The sequence below is a fragment of the Cupressus sempervirens genome, chromosome 9 (assembly GCF_028749045.1).
Source record: "Cupressus sempervirens isolate cs-2001-9-10 chromosome 9, ASM2874904v1, whole genome shotgun sequence".
Classification (NCBI taxonomy): Eukaryota; Viridiplantae; Streptophyta; class Pinopsida; order Cupressales; family Cupressaceae; genus Cupressus; species Cupressus sempervirens.
Window position 1 is genome coordinate 760,932,403 of NC_143126.1, and position 27,248 is coordinate 760,959,650.

The 27,248-nt window shown below is 35.7% G+C and overlaps 1 protein-coding gene across 1 annotated transcript; it reads left to right on the top strand.

Annotated features, from left to right (window-relative positions):
* Nucleotides 1–14,482: 14,482 nt before the first annotated feature.
* Nucleotides 14,483–16,195, top strand: LOC149540902 (uncharacterized). Its single transcript, XM_089802750.1, has one exon. The coding sequence runs from the start codon at nucleotides 14,483–14,485 to the stop codon at nucleotides 16,193–16,195; it is 1,713 nt and encodes a 570-aa protein (XP_089658876.1).
* Nucleotides 16,196–27,248: the final 11,053 nt, after the last annotated feature.

Sequence of the window (27,248 nt, forward strand, 5' to 3'; positions counted from 1 at the left end):
TGGGAATTGATCCCTAGACTAGTAGACAAGAATGTGATTAGAAAAAAATGGGTATTAGGAACAAGATGAATGAATAAGGTGAAGTTGTAAGGAACAAAGGAAGATTGGTATGTAAAGGTTACTCACAACAAGAAGGAATAGACTATGAGAAAATACATGCTCTTATGGTAAGAATTCGAGTAAGGTTATTCTTAGCCTATGCAACACATAAGAAATTCAAGGTATATTAGACAGATGTCAAGTCAACATTTCTTAATGGAGAACTTGAAGAAGAGGTATACATAGAAAAATTTGAAGGTTTTCCTTTAATAGATGAAAAGGACATGTTATGAAAATTGAAGAAAGCATTGTATGGATTAAAGAAAACTCCCAGAACTTGGTATGCAAGGTTGGACAAGCATTTGACAAAACTTGAACTTAGCCAAGGTATGCTAGATAGTAATCTATATTGGAAAGAAATAGATGATGGATTGATAATTTTGGTAATATTTTTTGATGATGTCATATTTAGAGTTGATGATGTCATATTTGGAGGAGATGATGATGAAAGTGACAAGTTTGTAGAAGAAATTAAGAAAGAATTTGAAATGAGTATGATATGAGAGATGAAATACTTCCTAGGATTATAGATTGTGTAGGATAAAGAAGGAATCTTTATTTGAAATCATGTAAACTAGTTGGAACACCTATGGTAACTGGACAAAAGTTATCTAGAAAGGATGAGACACCTATTATTGATTAGAATAAGTACAAATCTATGATTGGAGGATTGCAATATTTGACTCACACAAGGCTAGATATAGAAAATGAAGTTGGAATTGTTGCAAGATTTCAAGATGATCCAATAGAAGCACACTATGCAATAGTTAAAATGATATTTAGATATCTGAAGGGAACTTTAGAGTTTGGATTGTGGTATGATAGATCTAATGATTTCACTTTATATGCTTATACTGATGCTAATTGGGCAGCCAATATGGATGATAGAAAGAACACTAGTGGTGGAGCATTTTTTCTTGGAGGAAGATTGGTTTCTTGGTTAAGTAAGAAGCATGATTGTATCTCACAAAGTACAATAGAGGTAGAATATGTTGTAGCAGCAAAGAATTGTAATAAATTTGTTTGGATGAAGCAAATGCTAAAGGATATAAGGATATAATTCAATGAACATGTTGTCATACATTGTGATAACACAAGTACAATGAATATGTCAAAGAATCTAGTATTGCATTCTAAGTCTAAGAACATTTCTATCACATATCACATATTGAGAGATAAAGTTGTAGAAAATGAAATCAGATTGGAGTATTTGTGACGTATGCTAGGGGTTATGCCCCAACCTACATTAGAGTAGATAATGCAAGAATGCATTAGTCTAGTGTTATAGAGTACTATTAATTGTTTGGATTGAATGTTGATGCTTCCTATATGGGGAGTATCTATTATGGACAAAATCATCTAGGAATCTTGATGGATGTTATTTTGAATAGTGTCTTTGGACACTTGAGCAAGTCAGAGATAATTGTTGCAGATATAGTTGGTTGTTGAAACCTTTGACATTAATGTCAATGCGGGAGAGATTATAACATGAAAAATAATTTGATATAGAGTATATTTAAGGGAGAGATTACAACATGAGGAATAGTTTGATATAAATTACATTGAGGTATATCAATGGGGGAGAATGATTGATGAAGAAGATTTGAAAAGAAATGATAACAATCTTTTACAGTTGGTATTTTTCGAACTAGATGTTTCTGATCTATGTTGCCATCAATGCAGAAGGGGTAGATTGTTGGAAGAATGAATACTGATGATAATTATATGGGGGAGTATTTTAGAAACATGATTAGATCATTATCATGATGATATGTTACATTTATGACTATATTTGTCATTGATGTAAACATAGTAGTTTTTTTTGGTATTTAACAAGAATATCGAAAATATCAAGTTGGTACAGATACATAGTTGAGTAATTTCACTAGCAAGGTTAAAGGGAGAAAATAATAAGTGTCTAGCATATGTAGCTAAACTCAGACGAAAAAATATATTATGTCTAGAAGAAGTTATGCATGTTTTGGTGAAGACTGTTATGAGATAGAGTTTACAGAAGCATGTTCTAGTAAACTTGTTATATCTCTTAGTAGAATTGTTATTCTGAGAAGCAAGGTTAAAAGCATGTAGAAGACATGTTGGTGATGACATGGCTAACTTGCTCATCATAATATTACATGTACAAATTTTTTTTCAAGTTACAAGGTGACTGATTAATATTATTGCTAAGTGTAACGTGTTCTTAATGAGGTCCTATAATAATTAATTGAGAATGTGTAATAGGTAACTCAAGAATTTTTTTTATGGATTCATTATAAAGGTAGGAAATTTTCGTTCTATTGTCTATGATTTTTTGGATTATTGAAAGAGGTATGAAGAGTAGAATAGAAGAGAAACAATTGATGTACGAAGATAAGCAAAGCAGAGTGAAGTTGGAGAGAACTTCATTGCTGATGTTTTATTTAGAGATTTGAAGTTTGATACTTGGATCTAAGGTTCGTGACTTGGTCTACAAGGTTTGACAGTGATTGGTTTAGTTTATAGTATAGAGGAAAGATGATAAAGTATAGTACGAACAATTATTCTGCAAGGAATAGTTGGGAGATCAATTGGATAGTGAGTTTAGTGGTCTTGCCCCAAAATTTGCTTGGATAGTGGGTATTTCTACCTTCGACAACTCCTAATAGGGTTGATATAACTCCTAATAGAGTTGGAATCTCCTAATAGGGCTTTGAAGTCTCCTAACAAAGACTCTTATCTACTGAATGTGTTTATAGACTCCTAACAGGGTCATCCTCTAACAAGGAATATATATATATATATATATATATATAGTATATCTTTGTGGGCATCATTCCCACCAGGGTTTTCTCTCTAATCAAAGATTTCACTAGTTAAAAAATCTAGTGTAATTGTGTAAACACATCTTGTTATGGTTCTTTTTTACTTTGGTTAAATGGTTAAGATTAATTAAGGTTTATAAATGTTTTAATTGGATAACTAATTAACCCCCCTCTTAGTTATCTTGGTGGACTAATATTTCTAACAAACTTCTCCTCTTTTAGCATCTTTAGAATGTGATGATTTGACATCTTCATCAAGATGTGCAACTCTAGCTTGGTCTTTTGTTTTTTGATCTATCCTTCCTTGGCACTAGGAACATTCAAATGCTCTATGCCTCTCTTCTTTGCAGTGGAAACATTTCCCATGGAAGCCTCCTCTTCTAGATCCTTATCCTCTACCTCTTCCTCTCTGATCTCTATAATGCTAATCATGGAAATGATTGAAATTATTTCCCATCTAGTTTAGTCTACTACGTCTAGCCTCATCCTTGTTCTTCTAATCATCATTATGGCCTCCATAAGATCATCTACCACATCTTCCACCACGACCTCTTGCACTATTCTTGTTGTTAAACTTCTCGCTCTATTTTTCCTTAACTCTTAAGGAAAACCAATATGCCTCCTCAATACTAATCATTCAAATCAGACTTAGCTCATCCTAAATAATCAACTTTAATCCATTAGGATAACATGCTAGTTTCTCCTTATTATCTTCTATGACCGGTTTTATTGAGAACTTGGTAGAAATATTTGATATACTCTTGAATAGATTTTCTTGCTTGCATTAAACCTTGCATTTTCTTTAATAGATCAAGCTCATAATCCAAAAGAATGAATTGTCACTTCAGTTTAGCTATCATCTAATCCCATATGGTGATTTGGTCGTTTCCCTTTCTATTATGCTCCAATTGATCCTCATGCCAACAGATCTTTGCATGTTTGTTTGGATACACCTTCAAAAACTTGACCTTATTAAGATCCTCAATATCTTCATAATCAAAGTATTCCTCTAGTTCATTGATCCAATCAAACAGCTCCTTTGGGTTAAGATTTCTTGAAAATTTGGGAACCTCAAACTTAGGTGCTTTTCCAATCTTGGAGATGGCCTTAAAAAGCCTATCTTTCTTTGGGTTTAGAATTGCTTCTACTTCAAAATTTTCTTCTTCTTCATCCTCATCCTCACTTTCATCTCTTATGGTATGATTTATTCCTCTATGCATTTGTTCTTCTAATGCTTGCATTTTCTTTTGGAGGGCTCTAAAACCCTTAGGTGTTGTTGGGATGAAAAATTACATGCTTCATTTTTTAGTCCCATTTCAAAAGATGTTAAATCAAGCCCCATAAATGATTGTGTAATCGATTGTGCCTTTAAAACCCTTAAGGTGTTCAATGTTTATGACACCTTTCATTCAGTTTACCTAAATGTTCCATGATGATAAATTGTCATTCTGAGTTATCTGACAAAGTATTATTTTGAACTAATCCTAAATCTGCTCTCTACCCCAATTAATATGTAGAATCTAGTCAAGAACCTATTACTTTGTGCAAATTTGCCACATCTTTTGAAATCCTTTAGCCCCTTCTCAATTTTTTGTTTAGGACATACCTTTTAAACCTTAGGCAAGTATGAAATAATGTTTTGTTAAGTCTATTTTAAGTTTAAGGTAATCATGGTTTACGTGGTCTTAAATCTAAAAGAGTTTGATTTCAAACTTACCATGCAAGTCTTGGCAATCGTTGATCTTGTTCAGATCGATGAACCCTGCATTCCCACATTTTTAAGATGTGAGGCCTTTACAAAATGTGGGGAAGCATGAAGAGGGCACGTAGCATAATTTGATTATGTGGGTCCAAGATAATTCAAAGGTTGACTCACTGTTGATCTTGGGTAGATCAACGAATGCCGCTTGCCCGCAAGATGAAGATGAGCATGGTTTAAACAAAGTGGGAAAGTGCATAAGTGACATTTGTCCCTTGTGAAGAGACAAGGGGTATTCGTACAAGTGAAGAGGACAAGTTATGAACATCGTCGATCTGTGAGAGATTGACAGATGAAGCATACCCTCATTTTCAAGATGCATAACAGATAAATATTGCGAGAATGCCACTTTGTGACATGTGGCACAATGGGACCAAGTGTGGAAGTGATGATGTCATGGGCACAAAATTTTTGAATGCCGCCATCAGGTTTATCAAAGGACGTGCATTAAAAGGTGATTTCTCATTGGTTAGGATCATTTTAGTGGGCTGCCAAATATTGAAATCTTGAATCACCATCGATTTAAGCCAGCATCAAGGGCTAGCATTTGCCTGCATTGTTTAATCTCAATATATTTTTAATAATGCAGGTAAACAGGTTGTGGACACGTATCGCAATTGACCAAGTCATGCCATTTTGAAATGCCACGAGTTTTGTGATAAAGGAACAGTGCAATGGTTATTGAAGAGTTTTCCATCAATTGTTGATCTTCTTTAGATTGACAAGGGGCACTAGCCCACTTTATCAACATGCAGGGAGATTAAGGAAAGCCAAAATGTGTCATAAAGACATGTGTCCCCGGTGATATCAAGTCTTGCCTTATGAGCTTACACAGATCTTTCTCGGTCATTGATCTTATTCAAATTAACGACCGACACATTTTTGCTTTATGAAGATGCTCACAAGATACGAAATGCAAGAATGTGCAAGCATGACACGTGGGACGGACTCAGCTTGTCTAGTGGATTTTGAAGTCATCTGGTTCACAACTTCGACTTGTAAGATCTTCAGGATCGACGACACATATTTTACTATTGAAGGTGGTGTCATTTTGCATAATAATGAGGTTTGAAAACCTTCGCGTGTGAAAGTGAAGAACATAATGTAATAGGTAAGATTTTCCCAATTTCAACTTGTGTAAGTAGAAATTCATGAGTCACCTCTGAACAAAAACAATTACTGCTAGGGTTGAGATAAATTTGGCATGAGAGTCAAGTAGTTGGCTCAAGGATAAAGTGTAGAGTTACATAGATAAAAAGAAAAGGCTTCAGATCAGTTTTTATACCATAATCTCTGCATTTTTTAGTCTTGGTGATTTATTCAAAAGACGATTCTAAAGATTTCACTAAGTTTGAGGGTGTGGATAGCATAAGGATTGCTTGTTAAGAGTAATTGGTTCTGGGGCACTGATAGTTTGAAAAATGATTTATTTATTTTCAAAGGATGGTTTGAAAAAGGAAAATGGTTACCTTCATATGCCTATGTATGGTTTTTTGATAGAGGAAAGCTAGTAATCAGGTGTCATAGTCAAGTCACCAAGGTGGTAAGAAGAACAAGGAACAGACTTGGTAAGCTAACAACCTTTTCAGCAGTAACATCATCTTTTAAACAAATTTTCAAAACATCTTAGTTTGAGACCCTGTGCATAGTTTTGGAAGAGGGTGAAGAAGATTTTATACCCTTGGGTATAGTCTTTTTCATTTTTTGTGCGCGTACCCCCTTTTTGTGTCAGTGGATGGAAAATTTTGGCAAGAAGTTGGTTAAGGAAGCAGACATGGCTGGGGATCAGAGGGTCCCTATTTTGTTGTTTTTAATAGCCACATTGTTTTTTGGCTTCTGTACTGCATGCTAAGTAATGATTCTATTATTTTTGAAGCCTGGCATGATCAGTAAAGAGTGGGAAGTAAAGATGATTCTCATTCAATAGTCATCTTGACAAAATCCATGGGCCTAGGTTGGTGCATATTTTTTAGAGTTGATTTTGTCATTGATGGGGTGGTCTTAGCAGTTGAGCGCACAAAAAATTAGTGGTAGAGCTGAGTCAGCAAAAACTTGTAACAAAAAGGAGCCTAAAAGGGAATATTTGATCTATGTGATGTTCTGTTAATCATTCTTCTTCTTTTTCTATTATAAGCTTGTGATATCTTTTGTAAGGGACACTTGTCAGTTCTCTACGCCTGAAGCTTGTTGTATCTCACAGTATTTAAGTGAGATCCCAGGGCTAGAGAAGGGGTTCTTAGTTGGTTTTCAATTTCTAGTTCTTGGAGCTCTGCTCAGGTTGTGAAAGCCACACACCCAGCATATCTTGTATGAATAGCATATGAATTTTATAGATAGTTCCGATACAGTAGTGTGATCTTGTATCTTATTTTATGCATTCCTAATGTACGTATTTCAAGGAGATAAATACAATGTACAAAAGGTTTTTTTTTAAAATTTCAATATAATTCTGTCCCCTTTCTTGTTGAATTTGTAATTTTTTATGTTCAAGAACAAAGAGCTTGAACCTATTTGCAATTTCCCAGTTGTATGTTTGAAATTTGCTTGCCTTTGACTCAAGGAATCATATAATTGCTTGTGGTTTCAGACAAGGTTGCAAATTCATTAAGAAGGATGTGTGAAAATATGGAATTATATTGGATATTGTTGTCTAATTCATAAAGTGAATAGACTAAACATGAATGTCTCAACATATGCCATATGTTGATTAATATTCAAGGATGTGTAACTTTGAAGTATAAGATTGCCCTAATGGATAAGGCACTGGTCATTTTTAGGATCATTAAGTTTTTGCTGCATATTGGACATGTTGTCTTTTCTTAATATAAATCAATCATTTTCCCTTCATGTTGAAGTGGACATTAAAGTTTAAACCCTCACTCAGTTTATGAATAATATAGGTTTGCACCTAGCTATTGTAGAATCTGTGTTGTTTCATAAGCCACTAGGAGATATAAGGGTTTTTATCTACTTCATAATAGATTCAGTGTATGCTTTGATAACTGGTACCATATAAACAATCTATAGGTCTACCTGCCTAGGTTTTGCAGAGCCTAAAGAAGAAGAAGGGTCCAGCCTTATAGTTGGCTTGATGTCTGAATGGGCATGTTGAAAATGAGAGTCAGCTGCCCCTAGATGTGTTCTATTCTCATCAAGGTAATTGGAAATGGGTAACGTTTTCAAATCCCAACAGGTGTAACACCTACAACTCTTCCACCATGCTATCTTCATGGAGGCATTTTTGCATTTTTGTTGAAACCTAGTGCAAACTACCTCACAATTGTTAGCCTATCTACATGCTCAACCCAAACCATAGTTTTGGTGTGAACTACCTTATAGTCAACATTTTTTCCACACACTCAAGAACTCTAGCTCTAATACCACTTGACGAAGGGCGCTCCCATTAATACAATAAACACATAATAGAAACATAGAAACAACAAAAAATGTGAGAACAAAATATGGACTTCTTATTATCACCACAAATGCAAAATTACATAATCACAAGTACAATATGCTAACCCAAATAGGTGCCTTCATTATAGTAATCTACAAGACAATGCTATGAACTTCACCCAATGTTTTCCTAGACAATGTTTGAGCCTTTCTTAAATAGGCAATTTTATGCCACCCAGGAAGGTTCTAGATGCTCAAACTTAATACTTAGAGTTGACAGACCCTAACAATACATATAGAGTCGGCCAAATACATCTTTAATATTTATTATAGGAATTTTGAGTAGCCTAACTTTGGAAGGCCATAACTCTCAAACTATTGCTCCAATTGGCTATTATAACCACTTTTAAAAAATGTTAGCTCCTGATCTATAGGCTTAGAACCATGCAAATGCCCTTTCATTGAGTTTTTAGACCTCATCTAGGCACTCTAAGGCCTTCAATGGTGAGCCTGAAGAGTTTTCTTCTAAAATTTCCATTGAAACTCCATAATAACTTCTTTGATACTTAAGCTAGAGCAATGACATTTTTATGGTAGGTTTACAATTTTGAAATGAACCTTGGTGTAGAAAATTAGACCATTCCGAGCTCATATGAAAAATTATTAAAAATAGTAAGCTCCCAGAAATAGTAACCACCCTATCTATTAGTCCTTATTAAAATAGAAAATATTGCAAAGACAAATATTTTTGGGTGATGCAAGATTTCCCTTACAAGGTTTAGTTCCTAAAGAGTTTTTGAAGTGGGGGTGTTTTCCTCATTATCTTCCACAAAGGTTTTTGATGGGGTATCAAGTTACAAATTTTATAGATCCACATATGGTTGCTTCCTTGCTTCTCATAGTATTTTCCAAATAAGTACCAAATTCCACTCTATTTTTCACATCAACTTTATGTCAAGGTTTTTTTACATAGGGTGGTAAACTACACTGATTTACTAGGGAATTTAGGATAGGGTCAGAGTAGACTAGCTCATCAGTAGGTGAGTCATGTAGCACTAACACATCGGGCTATTATTACAAAGAGGGACTCTCTATTGCCCATGTACCGGGTCCCTCAACTAATGAGGCTATGCATAAGACCTAGTTTGAAGGGGTGATTCATGGAGTTGGGGACATTACATTAGCTATTAGATCCATATCAAGTGACAAGGTTCATGAGTACTTGATATCTCATTGATGTTCTAGATCATTGCCTGACCCTTCTTCTTCAACAAAACTATATGGTGCACAACACATCCCTTCACTACATCTTAGAGGGTTTGATAGGAGTGTAGGCATGTGAAACTTTGACTAGATTGGATAAAGATCTATTAGATTCATAACAGTAGATTTTGGTATAGCCATATCAAATGTTCAATCTTGTGTGGGTAGTACTAGGTCATATCCTCAACCACATTCTTCTCATCATTAAAGTGGTGATCATAGTGATAGTACACATCATGATCCACCTACTGATAACTCTTTTTCTAGAAAGGGACATACATATACCATAGATCCTTTAGCCAAAGCAAGGCATGCTCATAGTTTAGATATGGGCCTTAATGATGTTCACTTCAGCTTGTCGACCACAAGATGGATGGACTTGTTGATGCATGAGGATTTTACTTCTATGTCATCTAATTTGGTGAGTCCACTTGAGTCATCATTATTAGGACATGTGCTAGTCACTAATCATGTTGTAGATGTAGAGGTAGGGCTAAATAAGGCCCAACAACATTAGGATATATTGGTGGACATGATCAATCCTAACTAGTTTGAGTATTATTAAATGCCAACATCTACATAGACAAATTTTTTATTTATATAAAATTAATTTTTGATTTTTTTAATAATTTATGTCTAGACCATGTGTAAGTATAATTTTTTAAATTTTATTTGTTGCACATATGTATTGAAAGAGAACATGGCTCTTTTTGCTCCATCTTTGGTGCCTGATTATGTACGTCATTGAGACTCACTAGATGATGTCACCAGCGAATAGGAGAGTTTTAAATGTTCCATTAGAAACACATACATGTCCATAACATGCACAAGTTGCACATATTGATTTTATTTATTATTAGACATTGACATTGCCTTCGCTTTAATATATATGGGTCAAGAGATCCTTCAGAGCATCTTGATAGTTAGTCTTTAGACTGTGTTGTGAGGAGACATCACGATGAGACTCGTGCACTTGGTGATCCATAGTTTTTTTTATATACTTTTTTGTCATATGGTTTGATGATTGGCATATATATGATTATGTTCTACTTCATATAAATTTGATGATTGATTTATATATATGTGATTGATTGTTTTCTATTCAAGTTATGTTTATATATGATTAAATGACATTTGATCTATAATTTATAATATGTCTACATGTCTATGTATGATGATTCTTTTTGTAAACATTTTCAAGATGATCTTTAAATATATGTTTGATAATTTCATTTATCATAATTTGTGTAAATGAATAATGTGGCATACTTATATAAATCCTTATTCTTAAGAATAATCATGAAAGAGATAACCTCAAGAGGTGGCTTATATCTCTCTATCTATGACATGCAAAGGTAAAAGTAGTAGTATGAGGACTCTCAAATGAACCAAGCTATGCAACCCTTGCAAGGTGCACCATAAAATGAGAAATTCAAAGATGAGAACAAGAGTGCTAGCATCTGAGAATCACAATGTAATTGCAATGAAATACAAGCTATACTACCATGAAATGAAAGATGAAAGCTAAGTTAATCAAAATATGAAGAGTTACAAGCTTTCATACTTAAACTATGTGAGCTAATCTAAATCACAAAAAGAAAGCTAACCTATATGCAAATAAGCCATAATGCAAGTGTAAGAATGCAAAATGCAAAAATGAGGATGCTCAAAGTCTTCAAAGCTCCAAAATCACCTAGAAATCCTACAAAATAACATTAGTACAAAGAATAAGAAATATGAGAATTAGGAGAGAGTCCTCTCTTTTAAAGATAAATGGACGATCGATATCAAGGAGCAAAAGAGGCATAATCAAGGGTGGGGAATGCATCTTGAGTTATCCATGTGTACATCCATCTCACCTAATCAAGATCAATAATGGGATTCAAGAGGAAAAATATCTGTGGAGGAGAATTAAAGATTCCACCCACATAATAATGTGTGCCCCTCATGTGAGACAAAAAGTCCTTTCTTTTATTTTTAAAATGGGAATAATGATATATGTGTGCACACTTAGGATAAGAGGGACTTGGGGAATTTTATTTAATTAAAAGGGAGAAAATTATTTTAATTAAATAAAAGACTTAGGATAATGTGATCAAACCATAGGTTATAATCAAGTAAATATTTTTTTTAGGATTTGATCAAGAATAAGCAATAGATAAATTATGCAAAAATTCTGGAAAGGGGTCTTAAAGTTTAGATGATTGATGAAGGGTGCTCCCCTTAATACCATAAACTCATAAAAGAAATAAAGAAACAATAGAAAATGTGAGAAAAAAATATGGACATCTTATTTGCACCACAAATACAGTATTACAAATTTTACAAGTACAATACGCTAACCCACATGGGCACCTACATTATAGTAATTTGCAAGAGAAGCTATGAACTATCACCTAGAGCTGTCTTAGACAATGTTCAAGCCTTTCTTAAATAGGCAATTTTATGCCGCCTGAGAAATTTCTAGACATTGAAACTTAAAACCCAAGATTGACAGACCCTAACAATACACATAGAGTTGGCCAAATACATCTTTAACAATTACTTTAGATATTTCGGGTAGCACAACTTTGAAAGTCCATAAATCATAAACCATTACTTCGATTGGCACTCATCTAGGAACTCTAAGACCTTGGATGGTGAGCCTAAAGATTTTTTTGCAAATTTTTTCACCAAAAATCCGTAATAACTTCTCTGATACTTAAGCTAGAGCAATGAGATGAGAACATTATTCCAAGCTTGTATGAAAAACTTACTAAAAATATAAAGTTCCCATAAATAGTGACCACCCTATCTACTAGTCCTTATTAAAATAGAAAAGACTAAAATGAAAGATATTTTTGGGTGATGCAAGATTTCTCTTACACCCACGGTAATTTGAGAAGTGACCCCGTCATGTCTCAGGTGTTCAGAGGAAAACCAAGAAAGTTAACCTCCTCATCATATATTCCTCATAAGTTTTGTTCTTGGTAGTTTTTCCAACACAACTATCTATTATCTCCTCAATCTCCTTTGTAGCTAAAATAGCTATTGGAATACTCCACTATACTTTTGAAACTTCATCTCTGTCACCTCCTTCATAATACTCTATCAAATCTAAAATATTAAATACTGGTGAAATATTCAATTCAATAGGCAACTACACTTCATACACATTTCCAAAATCATGCCTTTCACTACCTTGCACGGTCCAAACTTCTTCATCTTCAACTTATTATATCTACCCACTGGAAAATGCTCCTTTCTCAAATGAACCATGACTTCATCTCCAATCTAAAATTCCTTATATCTCCTTTTCATATTTTCCTTAGCCTTACACTATGTATTCATCTTTATGATGTGCTTCTTCACCTCCTGATGGATGTTCTTCAAATGTTTAGCAAAATCTTCTACTTTAGCACAACTTATGTCTCCTTTATCCAACTACTTTAATTCAAAAGCATTTCTAAAACTCCTCCCATATTCAATTTGGAGTGGTGATTTACTTGTACTCCTATTGATATAATTATTATATCCAAATTTTGCCTACGTTAAAATCATATCCGATCGTTTTGGTTTATCTCCAACCAAGCATCTCAGCAAGTTTCCCAAACTACGATTCGCAACTATTGTTTGTCCATCAGTCTATAGATGATGTGATAAATTTAACTTCAAATCTATCTTCAAATTCTTACACAATGTATGCCAAAAATACCCTCTTTGGCAGACTATGTAGTCTCACCACATCTTTGAGAAAAAACTTTACTACATGAAAAACATCACTAGTCTTCTTGCAAGGAACAAAATGTGCCATCTTCAAAAACCTATTAGCTACCACAAAAATAAAATCATGTCAACATTGTGTCTTTGGTAATCCAAGAACAAAATCCACACTGACATCCTCCCATTGCTTCTCTGGTATAGGTAATGGTTGATACAACCCTATACTCTGCTTTACTCCTTTTTCAATCTGACATACTCTGCATGTCTATACAAAATTCTTCACATCTTGCTGCAACTATGGCTAGTAATAATTCTCAACAACCAAAGCTATCATTTTATCTCTACCAAAATGTCTAGCCAACCCTTCACTATGCTTCACCTTGATGAGATTCTCTTCCGTTGAACTTTTGGGAATGCACAACTGGCTTCCTTTAAACAAATAATATTCTAGATCATGAAATCCAACCACTTTGACCTATCAAGTGTAATAGGTTCTATACAACCTTCCATGCTTCACCAAAATTAGGATCACCAGGATAAAAAGTACTAAGTTCCTTGAACCTAACCGCCTCTATTTGCATTTATTTCAGCAAAAGTTGTCTTCTACTAAGAGCATTTGCAATTGTAGTAGAATCCCCACTCCTGTGTTTCAAAACAAATGTGTAACTCTAAAAAAACTCAACCCACTTCAAATGCCTTTGGTTCAATTTTCCTTGACTATTCAAATATTACAAAGTTTGATGATCGATATATAAAATAAACTCCTTAGGAAGAAGATAGTGTCTCCACTTCTTCAATGCTTGAACTATAGCATAAAATCATTGATCATAAACATAATATTTTCTTTTTGAATCATTCAACTTGTCACTAAAATAAGCAATAGGTCTACCTTCTTGGTTCATAATAACTCCTATTGTAATACCACTAGCATCACATTCTACTTGAAACACCTTGTTAAAATTAGGAATCGCTAAACCATGCTACTTAGTAACCTTCTATTTCAATAGATTAAAACTCTTATTGTCTCTTACAATCCACTTAAATTCTTTCCTATCCCCTCTCATTGTTTTAGTCAAGTGTCCACAAATACTGCTAAAACCTCTTATAATTTTTTTGTAAAAACTAGCTAGTCCATGAAAATATTTTACCTTTGTCACACTCCTTGGAGTAGGCCATTCAAGGATAGCCTTCACTTTTTTTGGGTCCATTTTCAGACCTTTTCTTGAAACTACAAATCCAAGGTACACCAATTCCTTTACAAAACTGTACTTCTTTAGGTTTATCAACAACTTTTCCTCCCTCAATGTATCAAACACCTTGTGAATATGAATTATATGCTCCTCTAATGTCTTACTAATGCTCCTCTAATGCTCCTCTTATGGGTCATCCCATGAACCTTGTTGCCAACTCTAGAAGTGACCGTGCTAGTCTCCCGCCTCACCCTTCTCTTTCTTACCACACCATGCGCAATTGGGAGGATAAGCTTGTGGTCAACTTATCTCATGCTATTATTGATCGTCCTTCTTTTAATTTTTTGAAGCGGGGTCTTAACTTCGCTTGTGCTCCTAGATCTATTCCTCACTTTAAATTTCTTCTTGAGATTGAGCAAGCTATCCACTCCCTCTCCTCTGATTTGGCGGAAGAGGTTAGACAGGACTGTGCGGTCGCCCTTAGGCGTGCCAAGCCACCTAGACCCAACTTCCCCATAGCTGAGTTGCGGGCCTTCAAAAATTTAGTTGCCAACAACGATATTGTCATCACCAAGGCTGATAAAGGTAATGCCACTGTTGTCATGAACAGGCATGATTATGTCGCCAAAATGCGGGTTTTGCTTGCTGATTCAAATAGCTACAGGCCCCTTCCTCGTAACCCTTGTTCGAAGATTCTCAAGCTTGTCAAGACTGCTGTATTCAATTCCTCCTTTGATGAGGCCACTAAGAGAAAATTGTTGCCATCCAAAGAAGTAACCCCTCGCATCTATGGGGTTCCAAAAATTCATAAAGATGGCATCCCGCTTCGACCTATTGTTGACACCATTGGGTCACCAACCTATTGGTTGGCATCTCATCTTGCCAAGCTTATCTCCCCGTTGGTGGGAAATTTTGACTCTTTTATCAAAGATTCTAGCCACTTCGTCCAATTCACCAAAGATGTCAGGTTGGAGCAAAATGACATCTTGGTGAGTTTCGATGTGGTTTCTCTCTTCACCAATGTGCCTATTCCTGACTCCATTGACATTATTAAGGGAAAGATGGGTGAAGAAATTGCCTCCTTAGTAGATTTATGTTTGAGCTCCACTTTCTTTTCCTTCCAAGGTGTCTTTTATGAGCAGGTAGACGGGGTGGCTATGGGTTCTCCCCTCTCTCCGGTCATTGCCAACCTTTATATGGAGCGCTTTGAGGAATTGGCCCTCCACTCTTTTCCTCTTAAACCCAGATGGTGGAAGCGATATGTGGATGACACAAATGTGTGCTGGCCACATGGTCAGGAAAAGCTTGTGGAGTTCCACAAGCACATCAACAACTTATCCACTAACATCTCCTTCACGATGGAACTTGAGTCGAACAACCATTTACCTTTCCTCGATGTTCTTCTCATCAAGAAGGCAGATGGAACCCTCGGCCGAAGTGTGTATTGCAAGACCACCCACATTGAGTTATACCTCCACTCTTCTTCTCACCATCACCCCAGCCAAAAGGTTGGCATCCTCAAGACCCTCGCCCTTAGAGCCTTTAGAATTTGCGATGATGAAAACTTAAACCATGAGTTGACCCATCTCCGCCAAGTCTTCAAGCTTAATGGATACTCGCATAAGCAAATTTCTAAGGCACTTAACCAAGCCAAGTCTTTCTTTCTCTCGGTTGCCAACCCAAAACCTCTTTTGTCTCCTCCTCCCCTAAGTGTCGCCATTCCTTTTGTTGATGGCATATCCCAAAAGATTGCCAAAATCCTATCCAAAAAGGGCCTTAGAGTTGCCTTCAAGCCCCTGTCCAGGGTTCGCAACTTTGTTCCCCCTCTTAAAGACTCCAAGGATGCTCTTCTTGACTCAGGAGTCTACAAGATTGTTTGCTCTTGTGGTGTGGCCTACATAGGAGAAATGGGTCGCTCATTCCAGACTAGAATTAGGGAGCATAGTGCAGACATCAAACATGAAAGAGTCCAAAAACTGCTCTAGCAGAGCACTCATCTACCACCAAACACCATATCTGTCTGGAGAGCACCCAAATCCTTGTCAAGGAAGATAACTATTTCAAGAGGAAGTTAATGGAAGCCATCGAAATAAACCACCATCCCCTTAATCTCAATCGAGACAATGGGTGGTCCTTGAGCCAGTCTTGGCAACCATTATTATGTTCTTTGGAGAGTCGTCACCGTCCTTGAGCTTCCCCCTCCTCGTCCTTTCTTCCTCTCTCTCCTCTTCATCCTTGGTCTTGCTCGCTCCTCGGCCTCTCTTGTATCCTTTCCTTTTTTGTCATGACTCTCCCCTAGCTTTTGCTCTCCCCCTCTTCCTCACCCTTCTCATCCTTTCTTTTCTTGGTTCCTTGGTTTTTTCTTCCTTTCTCGCTCTTTCTTCTTTTTTCTTCTTTGTTAGCTGTTTTCTTGATTAACAAACTTCTTTTTGCTTAGCTCTACTCCATTTTGTGTGTGTGTGTGTGTTATTTTAGTTTTTATTCTGGAGCGCTCTGTTTCTTTCATTTTTTAATTTTTAATTTTTTTATTTATTATTTATTTTTATAGCTTAGGACTATTATATATCTTTATGTATACAGACACACAGTTATATACATATACATGCATTCGTATTGTTTATAGAGTTCTATTTTCAAAATTTTACACACGCACAAATATATATATATATATATAATTTCGTATTCTTTCTTGTGTGTTCTTATTCCTTTTATTTTTATTTTTAGTGTTATTTTTTATTTTTATTTTTATTTTTATTTTTATTTTTTATTTTCATTTTTATTTAATTTTTAATTTTTAATTTTTATTTTATTTTTTAATATTTATTAGCTTCTCCTTTATATTCTTTCTTTCTTTCTTTTTATTCTCCCGTTTCCCAATGGTTGGGGCGTCTTGACCCCCACCCATTTTTTCCTGCTTAGTTCTTTTATATTATTAATTATTAATTTTCATTATTAATTTTTTCCTTGATTAATTATTCTTTTGGGTTCTTTAATTCTTAGGGGTAGTGTCAATCTTTTCTTTTTCTTATTTTCTCTTTCTTAGGTCCAATCCCCCCCCCCCCCATTTTTCATTTTTTATTTTTATTCTTATTCTCCTCAAGCCACCTCGCTTTCTGCACCCCTCCTCTTTTTTCCCTTTATTAACCCCTGAACTGGCTTGATCTGCTCACTTTTTCATTCTGGCATTCTCTCATCCTGATGATGGATCACAGAGTGTGATTTGAAATGTTGATGCTAAAAAATTTGACACAATCAAATCCAGAAGCACAAATTATAATGACAAACCTACCAAGAAACTCCATCAGTACCTCATTTGTGAGTTGCATGAAAGTGCTCGATGCATTGGTTAGCAAATTAGGCATGACTAACCACTCATAGAATCCTTCTTTGGCCTTGAAAGTAGTCTTCCACTCATCACCTTCTCTGATACGAATCTAATGGTACCCACTCTTCAGATCTATCTTTGTGAAATATGTAGCTCCACTAAAATAGTCCATAATATCATCCATACTTGGCAATGGCAATCTATAATTGATTATGATCTTGTTGATAGCATGAGAATCTGTGCATATCCTCCATCCTCCATTCTTCTTTGGTGCTAATACTACTAGTACAACTCATGGACTTAGATTCTCTGAAATCAACCCCTTCTGTTATAACTGATGAACTTGTCTATTCAAATCTTCACTTTCTACTAGTGTCATTTTATGTGCTGCCTTGTTTGGCAAACTAGCTCCTAGAACTAAATCAATCTTGTGACTAATATTTCTCATTGGGGGAAATTCATTAGGTACATTATCTAATAAAACATTAAAAAATTCTCCCAAGATATCTACAACTTCTATAGGAACCTCCTCTACATATTTTGGTAGCACTACATACCTTTTCTTCTTTCTCCTTCAATGGATTCAACGTATGTTTCACTCCATCCTTGGTTAGAGTTTAGGTATTTGCTCACCCATTGTGTACAACATGCCTAAAACATATGAAAAATGTCCATAGGTATGATATCACATAGTACCTCATCCTGGTAGCTTGTAATCTCAAACTTCATGGAGCACTACTCATTAACCATGACCTCATGGTCATCTTGTACCCAAGCAATATAGTATGGATGTGGGTGTTTCTTATTCTTCAACTTCAACTTTGTGACCATTGTTTCTGACACCAAATTTTCAATACATCCACCATCAATGATCACATCACAACACTTATCTTCACATCTGCACCTTTTTTGAAACAGGATTCCTCTTTGATCAAGTTCATTATCACCACTCAGTAGGACTCTTCTGTTAACTAGGACTTCTCCTCTTTCAACGACTTTAAAATGTGATGATCTAGCATCTTCATCAACATGTGCAACTCTAGCCGAGCCCTGTGTTATTTGATTTATCCTTCCTTGGTGCTCAGTACATTCAAATTCTCTATGGCTTTCTTCTCTACAATGAAAAAATTTCCCATAGGAGCCTCCTCTTCCAGATCCTTCTCCTCTACATCTTCCTCTTTGATCTCTATTATTCTGATCATGGAAATCATTGGAATTGTTTCCCCTTTGGTTTTGAATACTACTTCTAGTCTTATCCTTATTCTTCTAATCATCATTATGACCTCCATAAGATCATCTACTAGATCTTCCAGCATGACCTCTTTCGCTATTCTTTTTGTCAAACTTTGATGCAGAGTGCAGAACAATAGAAGCACAATACAAGGCCAATCTCCAACCAATACACAAAAATGTTTCAAGGTTTGAACTTATGGTTTGTTCTTCTTCTACAAGTATCTATCCCACCTATGAACCACAATGAAGTGTTTCTAGGTTCACCACATACAAGTAAGACACCAAGCAACTTGACTCCAAATCAAGCTTTAAGGGAAAATTTCCTTGAATTGGATGAAATATGGGTTTTAAAGTTCTAGGCCTTGCAATTCTCAACAAAGGATAGAAACCATTTAGTCTCCACCCAACTACACCAAATCCACCACTGGTTACACTTCCAACAACCCACAATATAATTCACAAGAATAGACCTAGAATCCTATTAGGCCTCCAAACTCAGATTTCTACCAATAACTTTAAAATCTTCCAAAGGACTTGATGATAAAACTACAATTTCAAATACCATTTTCCACGTTCTTTCAAACTCCAAAGTTGTAGAGGTTGATCCCACTCTAGCATATCATAACCATGACCAAGCCCATAGGCCTAATTAGCTAGCTTAGGCTTGAGTTTCAAAGTAAGTGGTTAAGAATGGGTGCATAGGATCTGAACTTCACTTCCAAGATGTTCTACTAGTTCAAACAAGGGGACTTTTTTTGATCATCAAGTCTTCAACAATTCTCCATCTCTTTGATTTACCCAATTTCTTCAAAACTGGGTCAAATAAATGGGAATATTTGACCTAGAGCTTGCTCCCAAAATTTTGTACCTTCACCTCCTATCCCAAAACTACAAGAATCTTGTAATATACATACCTAACTTTCTCCATGCCAATGGACAGGAAATTCCACAAGTGGATTAACAAGTTAGGGCCATTTGAATGACCAAACCCTAGAATTGAGGGTTTCTCAGGCCAACAGGTTAGAAAATTTGATTTCTTTTGATAGGAAAAAGATGGAAACTTCAAACCGCTACCAAAATCTCCTAGAAAAATAGCATCAAATTTTCAATTCACAAAGATCATCCTTTAGGCCTTAGTTTTCATATTGTACTTGCAAAAATAAGAAAAAATCCATTGGAACAACAATATTTTATTGATTTTAGAGCAAGATAACAATTGGATCTTCTTCCTCAATCCATCTTTGAATGACTTAAGACTATATAGGCCATTTCCAACTACTTTTCCCAACCACTAGATAGTTTGGACTGTTGGGTTTCCTAAAAAAAAAGTTGCTTAGCAAAATTGCAAAAATTGTTGACAACTGTTTGTAATTTTTGCGCTATAGCAACAAATATTACAAAACTTGCAAGAAAAATGTTGCAATTGATTTATTGACTCCTAGGAAACTTATTAGGTTTCCAAACCTCTAGAAACACCCTAAAAGACATAAAATGATTGAAAATCACCCATTAGGACCAAGTGATGCCCAAGGTTTGTAATCACACCAAGAGGTCTTGTGTCCTTTACAAGATGGATGGGTCATAGGGAGATCATTAGATCTATCCCCAAACCTTATTACAAACATAAAGATGAATGAGAGTTAGGTGCTCTACACCATACTCCCCTGCATAAAAGGAACTCCTGTCTCTCGAGTAGTGGAGTGGGAAGGATCAATTCCATGTACCTTGAGAGCCTTCTCAGTCATCCAAGTAGCATCTATTGTTGTTTTCCCTTTCCATTGAACTAGGTACTCATAATAGGTGCGCCTCCTTGTTTTTTTTCTGTTCCTCTTGTCCAAAATAGTGTCCACTACTGGTTTTTGTATAGATGGCATGGCTTTCTTCAACAATTCTTTAGGAACCTCAAGTATACTTGCATCCACATCAGTTGACATAGCACCTTTGAAAACATAAAGGTGAAAAAAATTGAATCTAGGAGACAAATTAATGTCAGAGGGTAAATCAATTTGATAAGCATTATTGCCATATTTTTAAACTATCTTGAATGGGCCTATTTTCCTCATTTAAAGCTTGGTATGCATATGTTTTGGAAGCCTTGCTTTGTTAAGGTGTACCATCACCATGTCCCCTACTTTGAGCTATACTTCCCTCCTTTTCTTATTTCCCTGCTCCTTATACTTTATTGAAGAATCTTTCAATCTATCCTACACTTGTTGGTGAATCTCTTTCATGACCTCTACAAAATCTTCATCTTGAGCACTTTTTTTGTCCATTTCTTTGATATCGCTGAGTTCTAATGTACCCCTAGGATGAGTGCCATATACAATTTGAAAAGGTGTGAGGCCTGTTCTCCTATTAACTGAATCATTAAAGGATAATTTTGCTTGAGGTAAGACACAATCCCATGAAGTTTCATGCTGCTTTAAAAGACACCTTAAGATGTTTCCCAAGGACCTATTAACTACCTCTATCTAACCATAAGATTGAGGATGGTTAGCATATGAAAAACAAAAATTAGTCCCTAACTTCCTCCACAAAGTTCCCCAAAAATGCCCCAAAATTTTTGGATCTCTATCAGATATAATGGATAAAGGAAAACCATGAAGTCTAACAACCTCCTTGAAGAAAAAACCTACTATATGGGAGGCATCATGAGTGGTTTTGCAAGCTATGAAGTGACCATTTTAGAAAACCTATCAACAACTACAAAAACATGATCACTGCTTGATTTGCTTCTTGGAAGTCCTACCACAAAATCCATACTTATTGAATCCCAAGGTTTGTGAGGTATTGGAAGAGATGTGTAAAAACCTATATTTGATGTATTCCCCTTTGCTTGTTGACAAATTAAACATCCCTCAAAAAATGTTCTGATATCTGTTTGCATCCTAGGCCAAAAGTAGAACCTCCTAACTTGCTCTAGGGTCTTATTAACTCCAAAATGGCCTGCCAAACTTCCACAATGCTTTTCCTTTATAATGTTTTCTCTAATAGACCCTTTGGGAATAAAAAGTTGTGTACCTTTGAACAAAAATCCTTCTTACAAAATGAATTCACTAAAATTAGTGTGATATCTCTCCCCCATGGATTCGCAGACTTGGTATGCCTCCTTAAAATCTTCATCTTGTTCATACATATCCCTCATTACATGGATGCCAATGCTTTCTAATTAGACTTCTTGGATTGTCAAATTTTTCATGATAAGTGCATCAACAACCTTGTTTCTTTCTCCCTTTTTGTTCTTAATAATGAAAGTGTAATCTTGCAAAAATTCTATCCACTTCATATGCCTACGGTTCAGTTTTTCTTGTCTATTTAAGAAACTTAAAGCATGATTATCAATATATACAAAAAATTCATTAAGTAATAAATAATGTCTCCATTTTCTAAGAGGCTACACCATGGCATAGAGTTCAAGGACATATATTGAATACTTTTGTTTGGCCTCATTGAGCTTTTCACTAAAAAAATGTCACAGGCCTACCCTTTTGGCTCAAGACACCTCCAATGGCCTTGTTACTAGCATCACATTCAACTGTAAAAAGCTTCTAGAAATTAGGTAGCACTATGACAAGTTCATTTGCAATCTTCTTCTTTAAACACTCAAATGAATCATTAGCCTCCTCAGTCCAAGAAAACACACACTTTCTCCCTCCTTTTATAGTAATTATCATAGGAGCGCTCACACCACTAAAATTTCTAATAAATTTTCTATAGAAACTACACATGCCATGAAATTTTTTTACCTCTAATGGTGTGGTGGGAGGTGGCTAGTTGGGGATAGCTTCAACATTTGAAGGATCCATTTTCAACTCATTTCTTGATATCACAAATCCCAAGAAGACCAACTCTATTTGCAAAGAATGAACATTTTTCCAAGTTTTTTATTCCATTCTCCTCATGAAGTTTGTGCAAAACCAAATCTAAGTGCCTCAAGTGTTCATCCCTATCCTTACTAAATATTAGTATATCATCCAAATAAACAACAACAAATTTATTCAAGAAAGGTCTTAATACTTCATTCATGTGTCTCATAAAGGTACTAGGTGCATTAGACAAGCCAAAGGGCATCACAAGCCACACATAAAAGCCTTCTGAGGTTTTAAATGTTGTTTTCTACTCATCCCCACCTCTGATTCTAATTTGATGATATCCACTTTTGAGATCCACCTTAGAGTAAATTCTTGCCTTCCCCAAATAGTCCATGAGGTCTTCTATCCTTGGCATAGGTAACCTATATCTAATGGTTATCCTATTGATTACCCTAGAATCTGTATATAATCTCCAAGTGCCATCTTTCTTAGGTATTGGGACTATAGGGACTGCATAAGGACTTATACTTTTTCTAATGAATCCCTTAGCCAACAACCCTTCAATTTGTTTTTCTATCTCCTCATTTTGTTTAGTGCTAATATTGTATGCTACTTTGTTTGGAAGTATGGCTCCTGGGATGAAAACTATGCAATGACTGATGTCTCTTTCTAGTGCTGGCTTGCTACCAGCAACTATTCCTCCATACTTTTCTAACAAGTCTCTTACCTCCTTGGGTCCTACATTGATAACCTTGAATGGGCTTTGTGATGGTTCAATGGGATGTTTTTGTGGTCTGACTACCAATGCAATACAAGTGTCCTTCTCCTTAGTGACTCTCATAAACTCCTTTTCACCTACCAACATCACCCCATTTATAGCAAGTTTCCCATTTTCTGGTAAAGGTGGCATATTATATTCAACCCCATCCTTGGTTATGGTATAAAAATTTATTTTTCCATCATGCTTAGCACATACATCATATTGACATGGGCTCCCAAGAAGCAAATGGCATGCATCCATCTCTACCACATCACACAAAACTTTATCATTGTATTCCCCAATCTTGAATTCCACCCACACTTGTTCATTTATAAGTGTTTGTTTGTCTTTTGTCAACCAAGATACCTTATATGGATAAGGGTGAGGTGTTGTAATCAATTGTAACTTATCAACCATCTCCCTAGAAGCAACATTACTAGATGAACCAGAGTCTACTATAACTCTGTAGACCTTGTTGTTTACTTTGTAATAAGTCCTGAGTAGTGACTTTCTTTGTGGTGGTTTTTCTAGACCTTCCTCTACCATTAAACCTTGTCCCTCTAAATGCCCCTCTATTAGTAGGTTCATTTTCATTATATGAACTACTAGAATCCTCCTAATTTGTACTAAAGGATCCCTTTCCTTGGAACCTACCTTTGCCTCTATTGTTATCTCCTCTACCCCTATTGTTTGTATCCCCTCTCCTTTTATGCTTTTATTCTATTTTTAGAGCCATGTTAAAAAACTAATGAACTAAACCAAGAGTAATCAAAGTTAATTCATCTTGAATACTATAATTTTATCCATTTACATACCTTGCTAGCTTATGTTTTCTAGTCTCATATACCTTGGCTCTGAAGGTTAGATTGTGAAATTCTTGTGTGTAAGTGCTCACATCCAAGTCCCTTTGTTTATGGTTCTGCAACTTTTTGTGCACCAACATCTCATAATCATCAAGTATAACTTGCTTCCTAATTTCAGTTTTCATCTTCTTCCAAGTGGCAATTTGTTCCTTGTTCTCATCCAATCTCTCATTCTACAAGAAATTCCACCAACTCAAGGCAGGGCTTTTGAGTTTGGCTTTGGCAATTCTGACCCTTTCATTCATAGGGGTTGCATCACATTCAAAGTGGTTTTTTAACACCTCTATCTAGTCCCCACACTCATTAGGGTCCAACTTACCATTGAAGATAGGTAAGTCTCCTTCTCCCTTCTTTCCAACCCTCTCTAATGCTACAAGGAAGGGCCTCTGATCAGCATGTATATTGTCTTGATCTTCATTTCCCCCTATCTCCTCTAGTTTAGACTCCTCATCACTTCCTTTCCTCATTTTGTTCTTGAGTTTATCTAACTCCCTCTTGATAGTCGTATTTTCTTCTTGGACTACTCTGCTTTCAACCATTTGCTCTTTGACTAGCTTATCTAATTCTACATCGGTGATCCACAATGGAATCTCCCTTTTAGGTTCTTTTCCTCCATTAGCCATAATTTCTCCTATTATCATAGCAAGATCAAAGTGGCTTTGACACCACTTAATGCAGAGTGCACAACAATGGAAGCACAATACAAGGCCAATCTCCAACCAATACTGAAATTTTTTTTCAAGGTTTGAACATATGGTTTGTTCATCTTCTACAAGTATCTATTCCACCTGTGAACCACAATGAAGGGTTTATAGGCTCACCACGTAGAAGTAAGACACCAAGCAACTTGACTCCAAATCAAGCTTTAAGGGAAAATTTCCTTGAATTGGATGAAATATGGGTTTTAAGGTTCTAGGACTTGCAATTCTCAACAAAGGATAGAAACAACTCAGTCTCCACCCAATTACAACAAATCCACCATTGGTTACACTTCCAACAACCCACAACACAATTCACAAGAATAGACCTAGAATCCTAATAAGCCTCCAAACTCTGATTTCTGCCAATAACTTTAAATTCTTCCAAAGGACTTGATGAGAAAACTACAATTTCAACTACCCTTTTCCATGTTTTTTCAAACTCCAAAGTTTAGAGACTAACCCCACTCTAGCATATCATAACCATGACCAAATCCATAGGCCTAATTAGCTAGGTTAGGCTTGGGTTTCAAAGTAAGTGGTTAAGAATGGCTGCATAGGATCTAAACTCCACTTCTAAGATGTTCTAATAGTTCAAACAATGGGAGTTTGTTCGATCATCAAGTCTTCAAAAGTTCTCCATCTCTTTGATTTACCCAATTTCTTCAAAATTGGGTCAAATACATGGGAATATTTGACCTAGAGCTTGCTCCCAAAATTTTGTACATTTACCTCCTATTCCAAAACTAAAAGAATCTTGTAATATACATCCCTAACATGCTCCATGCCAGTGGAGAGGAAATTCCACTAATGGATTAACAAGTTAGGGCCATTTGAATGCACAAACTCTGGAATTGAGGGTTTCTTAGGCCAACAGGTTAGAAAATTTGATTTCTTTTGATAGGAACAAAATTGAAACTTCAAACCACTACCAAAATTCCCTGGACAAATAGCATCAAATTTTTAGCTCACAAAGTTCATCCTCCAAGCCTTAGTTTTCATACTGTACTTGCAAAAATTAGAAAAAATGCATTGGAATAACAATATTTTATTGGTTTTAGAGCAAGATAACAATTGGACCTTCTTCCTTGATTCATATTCAAATGACTTAAGCTTATATAGGCTATTTCCAACTACTTTTCCCAACCACCAGATAGTTTGGACTTTTGGGCTTCCTAAACAAAATGTTGCTTAGCGAAATTGCAAAAGTTGCTGACAACTTTTTGCAATTTTTGTGCTATAGCAACAAATATTGCAAAACTTGGAAGAAAAATGTTGCAGTTGGATTTATTGACTTCTAGGAACCTTATTGGGTTTGCAAACCTCTAGACACACCCTAAAAGACATAAAATGATTGAAAATCACCCATTAGGACCAAGTGATGCCCAAGGTTTATAATCACACCAAGGGGTCTTGTGTCCTTTACAAGATGGATGGGTCATAGGTAGATCATTAGATCTATCCCTAGACCTTATTACAAACATAAAGATGAATAAGAATTAGATGCTCTACACCAAACTTATTCCTAAGTTTCTTATCAAATTTGAAGTGAAAATTGGTATGCCTCCTCAATATTGTTCATTTGAACTAGACTCATCCCATCCTCAATGCTTGGCCTTAACCCATAAAGATGATGGGCCACTTTCCCCTTATTAGCTTCTACATGGCTAGTTCTAATTAGAACTTAGTAAAACTCTTTAGTATACTGTTGAATAGATTTTCTTGCTTGCTTCGACGCTTGCATTTTCTTCAATAAATCAAGCTCATAATCTACAAGAATGAATTGTCACTTCAACTTAGCTACCATCCATTCCCATCTAGTGATTTTTTTCCTTTCCCTTTATATTTTGCTCCAACTAAACCTCCTACCACTAGATCTTCGCATGTCCCTTCAGTTTTTCCTTCAAAAACTTGACCCTATCAGGATCCTTAATATCTTCATACTTAATGTACTCCAATTCATTGATCCAATCAATCAACTCCTCTAGGTTAAGATTTCTTGAAAATGTGGGAACTTCAAACATAGGTATTTTTCCAATCTTGGAGATGGCCCTAGAAAGCCTCTCTTCCTTTGCGTTTAGAACTACCTCTACTTCGGCATTTTCTTCTACTTTTTCCTCATCCTCACTTTCATCTCTTATAGGAATATTTATTCCTTTGCACATTTGTTCTTCCAATGCTTGCATCTGTCTTTGGAGGGTTAGGAAACCCTTAGGTGTAACACCTATAGCTCTTCTGCCTCACTCTCTTCATGAAGGCATTTTTGCACTACCATTGAAACCCTAGTGCAAACTGCCTCACAATCAGAAATTAGTCTACATGCATAGCCCAAACTACGGTATTGGTG

Bases quoted from the DNA above. Each gene is read 5' to 3' on its own strand.
- LOC149540902 (XM_089802750.1), top strand. From the start codon at position 14,483: ATGCGCAATTGGGAGGATAAGCTTGTGGTCAACTTATCTCATGCTATT.